Source organism: Seriola dumerili, unplaced genomic scaffold (genome assembly GCF_002260705.1).
Source record: "Seriola dumerili isolate Sdu_G_001 unplaced genomic scaffold, Sdu_1.0 BDQW01000449.1, whole genome shotgun sequence".
NCBI classification, from domain to species: Eukaryota; Metazoa; Chordata; class Actinopteri; order Carangiformes; family Carangidae; genus Seriola; species Seriola dumerili.
In genome coordinates, this window is record NW_019174704.1 from 8,226,082 (window position 1) to 8,243,008 (window position 16,927).

The 16,927-nt window shown below is 39.3% G+C and overlaps 1 protein-coding gene across 1 annotated transcript in view; it reads left to right on the forward strand.

The window, feature by feature from the left end:
* The first annotated feature begins 356 nt into the window (after window positions 1-356).
* Window positions 357-16,927, forward strand: part of dmpk (DM1 protein kinase) — a 30,112-nt gene continuing 13,541 nt past the window's right edge. The window contains exons 1-11 of the mRNA XM_022762714.1: window positions 357-522; window positions 5,534-5,625; window positions 5,885-5,968; window positions 6,156-6,251; window positions 6,379-6,527; window positions 7,894-7,987; window positions 8,675-8,872; window positions 9,134-9,379; window positions 9,747-9,826; window positions 9,931-10,027; window positions 10,232-10,398. Coding sequence (XP_022618435.1) covers window positions 357-522; window positions 5,534-5,625; window positions 5,885-5,968; window positions 6,156-6,251; window positions 6,379-6,527; window positions 7,894-7,987; window positions 8,675-8,872; window positions 9,134-9,379; window positions 9,747-9,826; window positions 9,931-10,027; window positions 10,232-10,398 — 1,469 coding nt within the window. The remainder of the gene's footprint in view (window positions 523-5,533; window positions 5,626-5,884; window positions 5,969-6,155; window positions 6,252-6,378; window positions 6,528-7,893; window positions 7,988-8,674; window positions 8,873-9,133; window positions 9,380-9,746; window positions 9,827-9,930; window positions 10,028-10,231; window positions 10,399-16,927) is intronic.

Sequence of the window (16,927 nt, forward strand, 5' to 3'; positions counted from 1 at the left end):
GGAAAGAAGAGGGAACTGACCTGTTCAAAGAAGAAGTTTGTATAGAAAACACACACTTCTGTACAGTGGTTAAGCAGATAAGGTATAAAGAAAGGGAAGGTCAGGAGTGACAGGGGGTGGGATTAGGTTATGATCCAGAAAGATATCCAAAAAGTGACTGTGCATGTCGGTGAGGGGTGCTGCCAACAAAAGAAAGTGAGGGTGGGCTGTTACTGTAAATCTCAAGAGACCAACCAGAGTACTCTAAGCCAAGAGGAAAAAGAAGATCCAGCTTGTCTCACTGAATCCAACACCCCATGGACACCAGGATTTCACTGCAACTCTAAACCAGACACACACTTCACCCATTGGGCGTCATGTCAACCGGCCCTGGCCTTGGTGCACCTGACCTAGCAGAGGGTCCCCAGACCACAGGACCTGTTGGACTCCAGACCCTTTTGGACCTACTTGTGGGTGTCTATCAGGAGTTCTACTCCTCATCCTTTGCAAGAGAAAAATATATCTCTGGTTTCCTGCAGTGGGGTGAGTGTTTTACTCTTATCTCTCTCTCTCTCTCTCTCTCTCTCTCTCTCTCTCTCTCTCTCTTCCTCTCTGTATGTTGTCGTGCTAACCTGCTGACCTAGCTTACTCATCGTGCTACTTTCATTACATGTTGCCTGTCAACAACTTTGTTTGGCCTCTGAAGAACAATCACCCAAAGTTCACCACACATAACACTGTATGACAAAACAACCAGTTTGTTTGTGTTGCTCAAGAGCTGCATACCTGGGCAGAAAAACATGAGTTCAATCATTATTTCACTCTACCATGGGTCCACTAATGCCAATATGTGTGACTTAGAAACCACTTTGTGTAGCTGTTCAAGAACTCGGGCTAGTTTCACAAAGATATTTTAGCCTGCTCTGTAGTCTTAGGCCAGTCTCAATTTTGCTTTTAGATTAGTCTAATGCAGGTTAGACAATTTCACACAAACAAAAACTGTCCCAATTCAGGGTCTGCATTTTTCGGGGGATGCGGTCTACAAAGGTGTGGCCCTTCACCAGCTGTGCTCATCCTTACTGTTGCGTCTCAAAGCATTGCTTCTGTTGCCTAGCAAACTTGGCAACACATACATTATTTTACAATACCTTGAGGTTTTAAGGCTCATGGTTTTTTAGCAGTTGTTACCGTTAAATGATGAACTGAGCAGAAACCCAATACATACATTTAAAAGCATAATTCTTGGGCTCTCTGTTGACATTGTTTGCTGCCATATAATTTTCATTACCAGTGTGAAATGAATCCTGGGATAGGTTAGGCCTCAAAGGATTAGGAGAGCCTTCATTACACAGGAAAAGAAGGACACATTTGATGCAGCCTTCGTAATTGGACAGCCTCAAATGTTACCTCCAAAGGATGTGGCACCTAAATTGGGACACACCTGAAGACTGACTTATTTTGATCTTAAAAGGTTAGCCACTCTACATCCGGCCTAAGTCAGAACTAAGAGCCATGTTTCTATGGTAACAATCAGACCAGTGGCTGACCAATGGCACTAGCAGCACTGAGGACAATAACAAAATTTTTGCTTGTCCAAGGGAACTATCCTGAGTCTGGCTGATGAGTAAGGAGAAGTAATGACAAGAACCTAACTGCTATGTGTATTAGATTTTTACCTGAGTGTTGGTTTGACCTGCACCTGGTCTTACAACTGGGGCACATGGAAACATTTGTTTCAAATAGAAGGGCTCTTAGCTTTAGCAGAGGGGCAGGGCACAACTCTAAAATCACTGTAATTACAACATGAAGTTGCTTATTGCATAAATCAGTTAAAACTGTCAGGTTTTTTACCAGCCAGCATGAAAGCAAATCTTACAATAGATACTTTATGTATTTCAGTTGCCTTCACTGAAACAGAGCCTAGATTTGTTAACAAGATTGTCATGATTAAATATCGCAACTGTTAGTGTTGACTGATGTTTTTTTCAAACTGTTACTCAAACAGTTTCTCAAAGTTTTATTTTGCCTATAAATGGTCAGTGGAGCTTAATGTTTTTTATACAACAGTTAGTTTCAACCAAGTAGTTTGATTGGACGAGAAGCATTCCATGAGTACTGATATAGAGTATAGCAGCACTGGGACTTTTACTTTTGACTATATGTATCACCCAGCTTTACAAGTGTTCTATTAACTGTTAATTAGCATGACATTAACAGTCGTTATCAGTCTTAGATTGTAACAAACTGTGCACCACAAAGATGAATATATTTCCAGAAATAACATTTGAATTCATTGTGTATGGTCGTCAGAAGAGGATGAAGGGAAGAAGTTTGGATACTTCAACGTACACCTGAGGTAACGTGTACACAAAGTAGAGAGCTAGTGTGCACTGTGCAGGTCAGGAAAATGTTCATGTGTTGTTTAGCAGCAGTCCGGTACGAGTCAAGTTGCGCAACTATTTGTGTAGGCTAGCCAAATTAAATGATGAAATAGACAAACAAATTATAATTTGTTGTTGCTTATTTAACTAACGTGGTGCTCACAGAACTGTTGTATTGTCTTTGGTATTCAGCCTGCAGCCTCCCACCAAATCACAGCCGTCCTGATGTTTAGTACAGTATCACTCCCTCTTGTGTGATATACATTAAATGATTCTCAGTGAACTTACTTAAGAATTGACACACTGATCTATGCATTTAAGTGTGATTTTTCAAGCCCATTTTTTAAACATGGTACATAAACACTTATGTTAATAGACTGACTTTGCATGTTTCGACACATGTGAACAAGATTTTTATTGTTTTAGAGGCTTTTGCACAGGTGATTTAGTGTTATGAGAAGTGCATTAACTGTTTTGAGAACTGCATTAAGAGTTGTGAGAATGTTTCTAATGAGTGAATTGCATCAAAGCGATTGAGAAAAAACTGTAACAGTATTTGTAATTCTCAGCATTCTCTTCATTCAGAACAATGGCAAGGCCACCAAAGATGAAAGTGCTTTGGATTGAGCAGTGTGTAGTTGGTTGAACAATAATGCGGCAATATGAATGAAGTGTTTGAAAAGTTTGATTTTGATAAGAGTTTATGTATTTTTGAATGCAGTACTTCATTTTGCAAGATATATGAGGTGTTTTGCACTGTGGGTGTTTGGTTTTGTGAATCACATTAAGTGTAAGTAAAATTAGCTCTGTTTTCAAAATCATACCTAACCAATTGTAAAAAAAACTGTAATGTGTCTCATATCAAAAGCTGTGACTTCTCGATTCAATGGATCCAGTCTCTGCTCCAAAAGAACACAATAGAACAACAACTGAGTGTAAATAAAGAAATTTATTTATTATATTACTATCTACAGAGTAAATGCAATGCCTAATAATCATCAAGATGAAAATAATAATGAAATGTGTGATGAGTTGGCAATGGTGGGAGAGAATATGTTATGGCTATACACTGGCTTTACAGCTAACGATTACTACGTCTACAATTGAGATTTGATGATTAAATATTGTTTCGACATCAACCCCATCACGAGCAGAATGTTAAGACCGGCCTACTGTGAGTTGTGTTGTAGCTGGAACCCAGGTGGCTGAGGTTGCCATGGTAACCCTGAAGACGCGGGATCTAGGTGACTTTTCCTGGAGGCTGTGTTACATTATCACGGATGTGTCTCAGCGGTTCAGCCTTGGTGGAGTTTGCCAGTAGACATTCTGTCTCAGGCACTCTTTCTAGTAGGCGTCTCTGCAGGCTGTCATGGGCAGGTCGTGTTATCTGCCTGTGTCTCTTGTGGGTTGATGTGAAATAAAATTTGAATGCACTTAACTTTTACTACAAAACTTTAGAGGAGATTGGCGTTGGCCAGATGACTCTAAAACTGCCAAAAATCTTCGAAAAGAAAACTTTTACTCTGAGGCACTTCTGCTGGTTTGGTTCAGTTGATTTTGACTTGGCTTATAAAAATAAAAGGTTGTGTGTGTAGACAAAGAGAATGTTACTTGGGGTACATGGCAAAGAAAGAACAAAGGGTACGGACAAAATGATTAAGTGAAAAATGGCAAAAGGCAATGACTAAGAGCCAATGACTAAGAGCAGTGTGTGAAATGATCACAACTGTTTTAGCCCCAGGAGGCACATTTCACGTTTCAAGGGAGTCTCTTGTTTTCTCCTTTGTTCCAACTTTAGAGAAGAGAGTCATTTTCCATGGAACCTCTGAATTTTTTAATCTAGAGTTTACATATAAAACTCGCATCCGTCTTCCACCATGACCGTAAAAGATTAAATGGCACATAACAACATAAAAACCTAAAGGCACTAAAACTGACAGACATGAATAATACAAATGTGGATTTCAAACTACATCCTTCAAAACCTGAAATTAATCACAATACAAGTGGTGAACTAAGTAAACAACATAATAAACATTTCCTAGGGCTGATAGTATATAAATGTGAATTACACAGCAGTTCTTTGACTCTAATAGTAATAATAAAGACATTCTGGATGTCATGTGTTGGACCTCAGTACATTTTAAGTTGATCAAGCCCTCAGTTCTTTGTTCTACAGACATTAGAACTCACTTCCCCACAGTTCCTCACTGTTCACAACTTGGGACGACCCTCCCCCAGGGACCTCACTGACCTGTCAGAACTGTATTGTACTGTACTAACTGTACAAAGGTCAGTGATCTGTATGACATAAAAATGAATGCTGTTGATCAATCTCTTTTTATGTAAAATGCAGCATCACAAAATCACAAGGCAGTACAGCAGCAGAGGTCACATGGCTGGGCCAGTCTACTAACCCAGGGCAGTGGATAAAGGATCCTTTTCAAAGTTGCTGATTCTGGAGCTACAGTAACTGTGTGATAATGAAGTTGTTCTCTTTTCTCATCAAACAGTTTACACTGTGCCTCTGCCTCACTTAAATTACTCTCAGTGTATGAGGAGGAGGGGAATAAAGAGAAAAATGAAGGACTGGAAAACTTGCCTTGATTCATAAATGATAGCATCTATTTTTTGCTGCAAAGAGTGACAATTCAGACAGTTGCTGTACTGAAAAGGAACTCCCTTTATGGCAACAGAGTCTTCTGTTCAGCTGGGAGGACACAGAGAGCAGCCAACTGTGAACATGTTCACAGTTTAAAGGAGGCCAAAACAAAATGACCACATGTGAAAAAGGAAAAGCAATGAGGCATTTTGTATTTATTTACAATTTTCCATAAATTAACAAGAGGAAATCTGAAAGATGAAAGATCTCATAAATTCAAACAGAATTCAGAGCTGAATATTTTCATTACTATAGATTTTGTGTTAATTTTCACTTTAAGATTTCAGTAATGGTTTTCACACTTGGCTATTCAGTTGCTTATGAGGTTAAACCCCCCCCCCCCCTATCAATAAATCAATAAAACATTGCTGCATTAGCATTTCTCATTTTCTTGGTCCTGATATTAATACTATCAAATCTCCATTCCCATTTCCTCTCTGATCTGTAGAGTAAGGCTACATTATAACACACATATTATTTTCACAAACTCTCTTCTTTCCTTCATTCACAGCTGAGCCCCTGGTGAGGCAGGTGAAGAAGACTCGCATCAAAAGAGAAGACTTTCACATCCTGAAGGTGATTGGCAGAGGCACATTCAGTGAGGTGAGCAGATCTGGGGCAAGAATTAAACCTTTTCAAATATTTAGAATCAGCATGATCCAACTAAGTACTGATCAGAATTGTTTCCAGAAGAATTTGAATAATTTATTTAACTGTTTTTACATATTTACCATTAATGATGACTACTATCATTGACTTTGAGCTATGAATGGATCTGCTGTCTTAAGTAAGGAAGGCATCCATTTTGTGCATGTGCACGTCATGCAGTATTTGTGGTTATTCTGTCTTATCACTGTTGCAGGTTGCTGTGGCGAGGATGCGAAGCACACAACAAGTGTACGCTCTAAAGATTATGAATAAGTGGGACATGCTGAGGCGAGGAGAGGTATGCACAAACAAATCTGTGCTCAAATTCACAGGACAAACACAAGACATTTCTCTTACGGACTGGACTGAGAGGGAAGGAAAAAGGAAGGGAAGTCAGAGATGGGCACATTCTCTTTGATTTTAAGCTGGGTGTCTTTCTACTTGCAGTTTTTATCCATTTGTCTTTGTGTTTTTGTCTTGTTTAGACAGCATGTTACCAGGAGGAGCGGGAGGTTTTAGTAAGGGGTGACAGACTCTGGATTACAGAATTGCACTACGCCTTTCAGGACGACAACTATTTGGTATGGATGAATACATCCAATCAGAATGTCAAGTAAATGTGTTGTACAAATATTCTACTACTATATATACTCTAATACTATAGTTTAATACCACTGTCATTTTCCTCACTCATCCACCCTTTCTCAGTACCTGGCAATGGATTACTATGTAGGAGGGGACCTGCTTACTCTGCTTGGTAAATTTGGAGACCGGATCCCTGAGGACATGGCTCAGTTCTACCTGGCTGAGATGGTCATGGCCATTGACTCTGTCCACAGTCTGGGTTATGTACACAGGTAGACTGTTCTCCTCTTTAACCCTCCAGCATTCTTAGTGACATTTTTCTCATTTTCATTTGTGATTTTTTGATCATTTTGGTTGTATTAATGCAGATGGAAAACATTTTGCCAAGAGTGTGTACTTTTTGTGTGAATTTTGGAATTTCAACCTCAGCTACTATAACATGTGTGACTGTGTACACAAAACAGTTCCACCCCACACCTTCATGACAAAAATGTCCCCTCTGAAACTCTGCCATTACAGCATAAAATCACACATTCTATTTTATCAGGCTTTCATTCTGGAGTCCTGGCTGTAGATTTTTACTATTTTCCACCAAATGAAGCCATGTTTGGCCTATGGAGCAATTTTCCTGGTGTCCACTGGGAGTATTGCTGCTCTATCATGGCGCTCTGCAGACCAATGGGATTAAAATGGAGTGGGTGTGTTGGTATGGATGTCACAGTGTGGTGTGTGTATGTGTGTATATAGAGATAGTGTGTGTGTGTGTGTGTGTGTGTGTGTGTGTGTGTGTGTTTGCATGTGGGTGTGTTTACGTGCATGTGCAGTTAGAGATAGAAATTATATTATAATGCAGAATCCTGAATTATTGATAGTGAATTGTATTCTGATTATGTACCCATGCTCAAGCCTAAATGTCTGGATGAAAGAGACAATAGTAAATCCGCTCATGTTGGGCTGGACCCTCTGTCCAGCCTCTCTCAATGTCAACCCATGGTTGATAACATGGTCAACTGACCCAGATTTCCTCTGAAAACTGTGCCCTTTTTTGTCGTCATCCTCCCCCTTCAGCTTTACCCCTACCTCTCACTCTTCCTCCACCTCTCACTCTCACCCTCCCTTGACTTCTTTCTCTCACAGCTGTTTCCATTGTTGTTGTAAAAATGTATCTTTTCATAGTGCTAGTATCCTGATTGATGAGTCAACAATTAAGCAGTTTGGCCAGGTGGCATGTGTATTGGCCAACGAGTCTATGGGTGTGGCATTTTGAATAGCAGTGTTTTGAAATTGCAAACTAATGACTTTATGTCAGGTTCCTGTGTTTTACATAGAGAATTGTGTGTAGTGTATTGCAAAAAGTTTCATGCTGAATTGCAATTTGGGTGCAAAGGTGAAAATGTATTTACAGTTTTGGAGATGTGAGTTGAGGTTTTGCTCTATGTGTGTCAGTTTCAATAATTTAGCTTTATGTCTCATTTTAATGTGTTAGCAACTAAAACACTGTGTTAACACTGTAACATTACTTTTCACATGGGTAAAAAGTCACTTTTCTGAGTAATAAGTCCAACTTATCTCACACAACACTTGTATAAACTCTCTAACCTTTAATAACATGACCCCTCTACCCTGTTCCTTACAAAGAGACATCAAACCGGACAACATCCTACTGACAGCTGACGGACACATCAGACTGGGGGACTTTGGTTCCTGTCTGAGGATCCTAGAGGATGGGATGGTGAGAGTTGACACTCGACACTCTTTGAAGAGAAAAAAACTGCTAAATGTCAGGCACATCATTGAATCAATGTTGAAAATAATAATAACAAATAAAATAAGTTACATATGAAGCCATACACTTGAAGTAAGTTGTAAGAGACGATTCAGCTTTGACCATGGAATAACAAGGCTTTGTCCAAGGATCTCAAGCTACAGGCTAGAAGTAATGATTTGGAGGTTAAGCCAGGTAGTGCTGTGCCATACAATGCAGGATGAGAATGAACTCAGGTTCATATCAAGGATTTCTGTTTTGGAGGAGTTAAGATGAAGAAGATTTACTGCAGCTAGGCAATTACACAGGGAAGATACCAAGATATCTGATTCAGATGCTATGCAGGACAAATACAAATGAGTATCATCTGCATAGCAATGAAACAAAATATTGTGCTGTTTAAAAATTTGGTTCAATAGGAGTAAATAAAGAGAAAATAAAGTTGGCCCTAGAATGGAGCCCTGCAGCAACCCATTCCAGATAATGCTTGAGAGGAGTTAAAGCCATCACACAACAAATTTTCTGTGAGAATAATATGAGGCAGACCACTGGAGGGCATGTCTAACACCACAAAGTCAAGCAGAACCAGAATGTGTCATTTAGATAAGGGATTTTTGTTTTTGAAAATCAATCAGCCTATTGATTTCATTGCAGGTTCACTCATCGCTTGCAGTTGGGACCCCTGATTATTTGTCTCCAGAGATTTTAAGAGCAGTAGAGGGAGGTGGAGGTTATGGTCCTGAATGTGACTGGTGGGCTTTGGGTGTCTGTGCCTATGAAATGCTGCTGGGGACCACACCTTTCTACGCAGAGTCCATCTCTGAAACATACGCTAAGATCATCAACTTTCCGGTACATAAACACACTGAAATATCTGCAAACATCTGATTAAATTTATCCATCTATCTACCTATATTGAAGTTCAAGTTGCATCCTACAAATTGAAAAATCAATTTCTAAAATGTCCTAAATCACCAATCCCTGTACAGTTTTCAGGTTAGCTGTGTTGTAGTACTTTTAGCAGTATGAACACTCAGTTCTATCAGAAGTAGTAGTGTAAACACCTGGCATTGTACCATTCATTTTGTTACATCAAATTTTTTTAATCCCCAGGAGCATTTCAAGTTACCTCCTGGCCCTGAGATTTCAGGAAAGGCCCGATCCTTCATCACTGGACTCATCTGTGAGAAGGAAACCCGTCTGGGGAGGAAAGGCATGAGTGACTTCAGGAGCCACCTGTTCTTCTGTGGACTGGACTGGGGTTCCCTGCATAAACTCTCTGCCCCCTTCCTACCTGAAGTATCCAATCCAACTGACACCTCCAACTTTGACATTCTGGATGACTGTCTTAGTGAAATGGTATTGTCTTTAAAGAATGTTACTCTCCATGTCATGCACTTACTCTGGAGCCAAGGTTATTTATGGAAAAAAATTCCATATGTACCATACACACTTAATGGTACAGACATTTCTGGGGTGGAATGCAAGAAACCCCAAATTATATTATGTGGCTGTCAGTAGATACAAAGTGTCACGTGAAACATGTACATGTATTGATACAAATTCTGCATTTTTTGTTGTCTTTAATCACATAATTTAAAAGAGCTGCCAGTCGTGAAAATAGTCGCTAATAGTGAGGCTCTAAATAAAATGCATGGAACTTCTAACAAGATAACATCAGCTGGTGGTTGCTGGTATGAAAATTGGTACCTGTTGTGTCCTGCAGGAGACCCTATCTGATGTAATGGACATAGCACCAGTAGGGGTACACTTGGCTTTTGTTGGATATTCTTACACTGCTACCAGGTGAACTGATTATATAATTAGCATGTTTATGTGCATCAAACAACTCTTACTGGCCTTTATTTGGAGTCTTTCTGGCTATTGTTTAATTGGTCTCTCTTTTATAGTCAGACAGGTGCCATCGACCACAGTCAAGACATCATGATGCAGATTGACCATACAAGGCTCAGGGAGTTTGAGGGTCTGTGCACACTGGAGAAACTGGTGAGACACCCTAAAGACTGCACACATGTCAGAACTTCCATTTGTCCATTTGTCAGGTTGCATCAGTTATCCAATATCCCATAACCTCATTGGCAGCATTTAAAAGACAGCTACAGTTATGTATTTTCATGTGATGATTACAAATATTGTTTAGCTTATTGTCTTTGTTGTCCTGGACCTAATCTATCTGTGGTTCTAATTCAGAGCCAGCTGTTGCATCTCACAGGCACTCTACCAGATCACCTGCCTGCGTTGTTGGAGCTCCCACTCACTCTGGAGCAAGGTTGTGCTGCATCCACCCACATCAAAACTGAGGAGGCAAAGGAGACTGACGAAATATCAGGACTCAGTGAAGACTTACAGCGGTATCAGTTTACACAAACACCATCTTTTATCAATCTATCCGAGTACCAATCCCTTTTAATTCTTATTGCTTATATCACAGTAGACTGTTTCACTTTTGAAGGCAAGTCTTAATATGCTCAGTTAGGATTTACATGGAACAACATTTAATTTCTTACAGTGAGGGATGCTTATTGTTCATTTTGTTAATTAAAGAGTCAGATCCAATGAGTACCAATGAGCTCTACTGGCACATACATATTGTTACTTTCCATCATGATAGTGGTTGAGAGGTGAATAGACATTTTTCTTTTTACGCTTCACTAATAAGACGTAACAAGCTGTCAGGGTGATATTTTGATTTGGTGTTTGGTTTTATGCATAGTGTATTTTCTGTTTCCTCCCTCACGCTTTCTGTTTCTCTCCCTGGCAGTGTGTTTGCGGAGGAGGGCATGGCTGGTTGAGCTGGGTCTCGGCAACAAGGCGCACCTGGTTCTCATCCAGTAATTACTCTTGCTATATAAGCCTGGTCAAGACGCCACTCCACACCAGATTATTCCCGTAGCAGTCGCTTAGTTGTGTGTCTTGTTCACCAGCCGGCAGTCTCCTGTGCTTTGGCAATACCTCGTGCTCAGCCACTATTTATCTTCTGATCAGCTTGCCAACTCCACCTGCAACGCCAGCCAGTCCTCAGCCGCCACCACCTGCCGGTTGCTTGTTTCCCTACTAACTCTAAACACCTTAAAGATTGCTTTCGCCTCTGTCTCTGCATTTCAGGGTTCAAATGCTAAACTCAAACATAATACTAGCTGTGCCTTGTATCAAATTAGACACTAATTTCTTTATCTTCTTATCAGACGGTAAACAAGCATAGTCATACCCTATTTAGACACCACAGGACACACCTAATATGTACTGTAATTACCTATTAGAACTAAAATAAGCAATACTTAGACACTATTCCAACAAATTATACTGTAATTAGAAATAAAATAGGAGAGTCTAATCTGTCAGACACTATTTTACAAGATCATAGTATAATTGGAAATAAAATACAGTGTCATATCAGATCCAAAAGACGCCATTCTACAAATTATGCTGTAATACATAACACTGAATACTTCTATCATGGACCTATGATAACTTTATTAGACAGTGTTATTAGAGGAATGGCATGTCATGTTATATTAGGATATATATTAGGATGGAGTAGCTTACTTTGAGTTGCGGTGCGCTATTGAGATCTTGGCTGGAGCCCAGGAGTTAAGGTTGCTATGCAACCGGGACGCCACGCTCCAAGTGGGTTCTCTCAGAGATGACGACCGTTGCCAATGGTAACGGGCTCTGCCAATGTGTCGGTGGGTCAGCGTCGGCGCAGTCTGCCGGCAGACTTTCTTCCGTAGGCACTCTTGAGATCTGGTCAGCCGGTCCTAGTCAGGCGTGTAGCCGGAGGGCCAGAGGTTGATGGCGGAATAAGTGTTCGTGTTTAATTTACTTTGCCAGATAACTTGGAAGGAATTGGCGTTAGCCAAACGACACAAAACCTTCAAAATCTTGTAAATAAAAATTGAATTTGTCAAAAAGGCAAAACAACAAAATATCTTGATGCACACCTGTGTGCGTGTGATTAATTTTGGAAGGTCTGGCTTGGTTGGAGTAACAAAGACAAAAATCACGCTCAAAAGTACAAGAAAAATGAGAACAAAGAACACATGGAAAAATTTACGAAGTTGGTACCAAAGTAATAAAACTAAGTTTAAGACAAGAAACAAACGTGAGCTAGTGCTCAAGTAAGAGACAAGAATGTAAGAGACAAAAACGTAGGAGAGCGTGCGCCGGAGGATCCAGGTGTTTTGACAGTTATCGCCACCAGTTAGATTTTCCCTCTCTTTTCTTTGTTTCAATAGAGTAAGAGAGAAATAAAATCTTATTTTCGTTTTATTTAATTTGGTTTTACGCGCAAGTGTTGTGTATTCGTCTCCCACCATGGCCCATTCATATTTAGTAACGGCCTACATGAACTACATATTTATTGTTTGGAATATACAACTGAACTAATGATATTACCGTGGGTTAATAGTACACATAGAATAGATTGACTAACACAAAGATAGCTATTCTTAATCACACAAATACATTGCTAAAGCTACGACATCAAATAGTAATAATAAAGTAATGTATTGGATCATCTATCGGTTAATTCCCTAGAGGATAAGGGGTCCATGGTGGTCCTTACATGGCAGTATTGTAACGTGGTGGATATTTACCTCAGAACTGATAAAATATATCTCAGCTTCCTTTTGGGCTACAGAAATGAATTTTGGACCATAATTCATAGAAATCTTGCCAGAATAATAATAAATGAATTATATGGTGATGAGACATTTAGTTCAATGACATTTTAACATGCTTTACAAATGTAGAACAATGGTTATCAGTTCCTTATGAGACCCCCCTTTGGGTATGAGAGAGTGTTAAAGGTGATAGTAGTGTTTTCTCTTGTGAGAGAGAAATGAGTCCATAGTGTGAATTGTAATGGTTTGGCATCTTAATAGTGCTAAATGTCCCTTCTCATGTTGCTTGATAAGAGTTGGCACCCACCTATCAGTCCCAGTTGAGTCTCATGGTTTCAACATGGACTCAGTGTCAGTCTGTGGGGAGTGTTGTGTTCGTCTCCCATTTGTTGCAGGGGTGTTGATTCGGGATGAGTTTCATGAACTAGCCATAAATTCCAATGATATCTTAAAAGCTAGTTTATTGTTTAGAGGAACTCATTTTGTCCCTGTTTTCTGTCCAGTTACTGGCGTCCACCAATGTCGGCTACAAATTGTTACTGAGTAGTTCCTCATTACTTTATCATTATACCGCAAATCAGACTCAAGTATTTTAATCATAATGTCCAGGCTACATACACCAGCCACTTTATTAGGTACATCTGTTCAACTGCTTGTTAATGCAAATATCTAATGGGCCAATCACATGGCAGCAACTCAATGCATTTAGGCATGTAGACATGGTCAAGACAATCTGCTGATGTTCAAACCAAGCATCAAAATGGGTAAGAAAGGTGTTTAAGTGGTTAGCAGGTTGAGACACTTATACAGTTAATATCAATATGGTGGTGATATCAATATGGTGGTAATGGAGTTTGTGTGTCTTTCAATGTATGTGTGTGTGTGGTGTTGGGAACTGCATAAGCTTAACCTTCAAGCAGCCCTTTGAAGTTGTCAGGACCTGCCAAAATGACCTGAATGAGAGTCAGAATCACTGCTAAAATAGCTAAAGCAATTGCTGAAGATTAAAAGCAGAAATTGTAAGATGGAGGTTGAATGTCTTGAAATTGTTGAAAAAGGCATGAGTTGTTGATGGAAGGTGTAACAAACATCACAAAACTGTACAAAATATACAAAATGTAAAAAACAGAAAGCTAAATGGCCTAAATTGGTTAAGAAAAAAAACAAAAAAAACCCCAGAAATTTACAATCAAAACTTGTAATTTGAAGACAATCTGAAGGAGATTACTGACACAATGCTAAAATAGCTGAAAAAGCAGCTCATATTAACTGATCAACACTGCTTTGAAAAATTAGATGCCAAAATGTTAAACTGGAGGAGCTGAAGTCTATTAGCTGCAAAAGCTGAGAACTGAAACATGTTTTTGAAACAGTTGAAAGCTAAATTATTTACTGCCAAAGGTGTAAGTAGGAATAAAATGCCTTAAATATGTGAAGAAGTAATCATTTTTATTAGTAACTGAAAGATGAACTGCATCCCTAACAGTAGAAACCTTAATTCAAGATATCAGTAAGCTGAATAATTGCTTAATAGCTGGAAGTGTTAGGAACAGTTTAAAGTTTGAATAAAGTCTATAGCTGAAAAAATGCTCAAGTAGTTGAATTTCAAAGACGTTGAAGTTTTGAGAATGTGTGTCTGTGTCTGTGTCTGGCTGTTGAAGACACAGAGCTCATACAAATCTATGGGGGAAAAGGGGTCAGCGAACCTCTCAAACTTCTGTCATCTAAGAAAAAATGGCACATAATATCAGCAAAATGATCACAGCATCAGAGCCACATCAGTTTGAGGCTCCCAGTTCAAATACTGCTAGTCTCTTTAATACAGTAGACACTTTGTATGAAACACACTTTGTCTACTATTAAGGATGAAATTATGTGTGAAGACTGAGATATTTGGCCGTAAGGATGAGTAACAGATTTTTTTCAGATAAGTTTTTTTTTTTTTTTCTCACCACACACAATACTCCACAATGACAAAGCAAAAACAGGTGTTTGGGTTTTTTTGTTCATTTATTGAAAATAAAAGACTGAAATATGCCATTTACATAAGTATAAAGACCCTTTGTTATGACACTTGCAACTGGTGCATCCTACTTCTATCAATGGTCCTCAAGATGCTTCTACAACTTGATTGGAGTCCACCTGTGCCTAATTCAATTCATTGTACATATTAGCAAAGGCACACACCTGTCTATATAAGGTCTCTTGATGGTGTATGTCAGAGTGAAAACCAAGCCAGGAGGTCGAGAGAATTTTCCATAGACCTGCAAGACAGGATTGGTCAAGACACAGATCTGGGGAAGGATGCAAGAAAATTTCTGCAGCATGAGAGTGCCTAGAGTCTTCCTAGATCCAGCCAAACTGAGTAATCGGGCAAAGGGCCTTGGTTAGACAGGTAACCAAGAACCCAATGGTCACTATGAATGAGATCCAGAGTTCCTTTGTGGAGATTGGAGAACCTTACAGAAGGACAACCATCAGTGCAGCACTCCACCAATAAGGTAGAGCAGCCAGACGGAAGCCATTCCTCACTAAAAGGCACATGACAGCCTGCTGAGAGTTTGCCAAAAAGCACCTGACCAGCTCTCAGACCATGAGAACCAAAATCCTCTGGTCTGATGAAATGAAAATTGAACTATATGGCCACAATTCCCAATGGTGTGTGTGGAGGAAAACTCTGGCTGGGCCACTTCAGGACTTTCACAGAGTCCGGACCTGAACCCAATAGAGCATCTCTGGAGAGACCTGAAAATGGCTGTGCACCGACTCTCCCCATGCAACCTGGCTGAGCTTGAATGATTCTGCCAAGAAGAATGGGAGAAACTTCCAAAAGAAAGGTGTGCCAAGCTTGTAGGATCATTCCCAAGAAGACTTGAGGTTGTCATTGCTGCCAAAGGTGCTTTAGCCAAGTACTAAGTGAAGCGTCTGAATGATTATCTAAATGGAATATTTCAGTCTTTTATTTTGAATAAATTAACAAAACACCTGTTGTCATTGTGGAGTATTGTGTGTAGATTGATGAGAAAAAAAATGAATTGAATCCATTTTAAGATGAGTCTGAAACATATCAAAATATGGAAAACTTGAAAGGGTCTGAAAATGGGTCTGTATGCACTGTATATCCACGTTATTTTCCTATATATTAGTGATGAAGATGATCTTAAAATACGTGTAATAAACACTATCATTTCAACTAAAGGCAATTACACAAAATACAAACTGCTTTAACATTTTTAAAAAAATTTGTAAGTATTTGCATATTTACAAAATGCTCCAACATCTGACAAATATAAATTGTTTAAAATTAAATGTCATTTATAGAGATACTGATGTATATCACACTGAAAGTAACTCTCACAGATCCAATCTTATATTTCTCCCAACAGATTTGTCATGTGTGTCAATGGGCACAACTATAATATTACAATCCTACACACCAGCAGAGATAGAGAGAGAAAAGTCAGACTCCCGCAGAACGCTAAAAAATAAAAGAATATCTGCACAGCATCCCATCCCATGGCGAAATTCGATGATTTGCCAGGAAAGATGAAATTCTGATAACTCCAACACATACTGTCTAAACTGCACCAAACTTCATATGTTTGATAAGAGTCTTGGCCTGAAGACATCAAAATGCCAGTATTCAAGTTTAATCATAGCCCCAACTTGTTGCAACAGGAAATGTCATGTTTTACACTTTTGATGTACTCCTATCAGGTTGACTATACCGACCTCAAATTCAGTCAGAATATGATTAAGACTTCCATGATGCCCGAATGTGAAAACTGTGTCTTCATTGAACAGCCTGACTGTGGCAGCGTTGCAAATTTCATTGTTCACCAAAAAACAGGAAGTTGCTGTAACTCAAATATACTTCCTTCAATCTGCCCCAAATGTCATGTTTGATGATAGTCTCACTAATATTATGTAGTAGTGACAGACACCCTCTGAAAACGGCAAGTATCCCTTGAGTGACAATCATCATTTGATTTACTTGACATTTTCAGTGTCTCCTCTTCACTTGATATAGAGAAACATATTGTGAGCTTGTTAGGCCTGAACACATTTACAGACCCATTTTCAGTGATAGTCATAGAACCACCTTGTGGTAACAGGAAATGTCATGTTTTATACTTTGATGTACTCCTCCTAGCATGTTGAGGACACCCACCTCAAAGTTGGTCAGAATATGCTGAAGACTTTGTTGATGCTTGAAAGTGAAAACTGACCTTTGGTTGAATGGTCTGACTGTGGCAATGTTTCG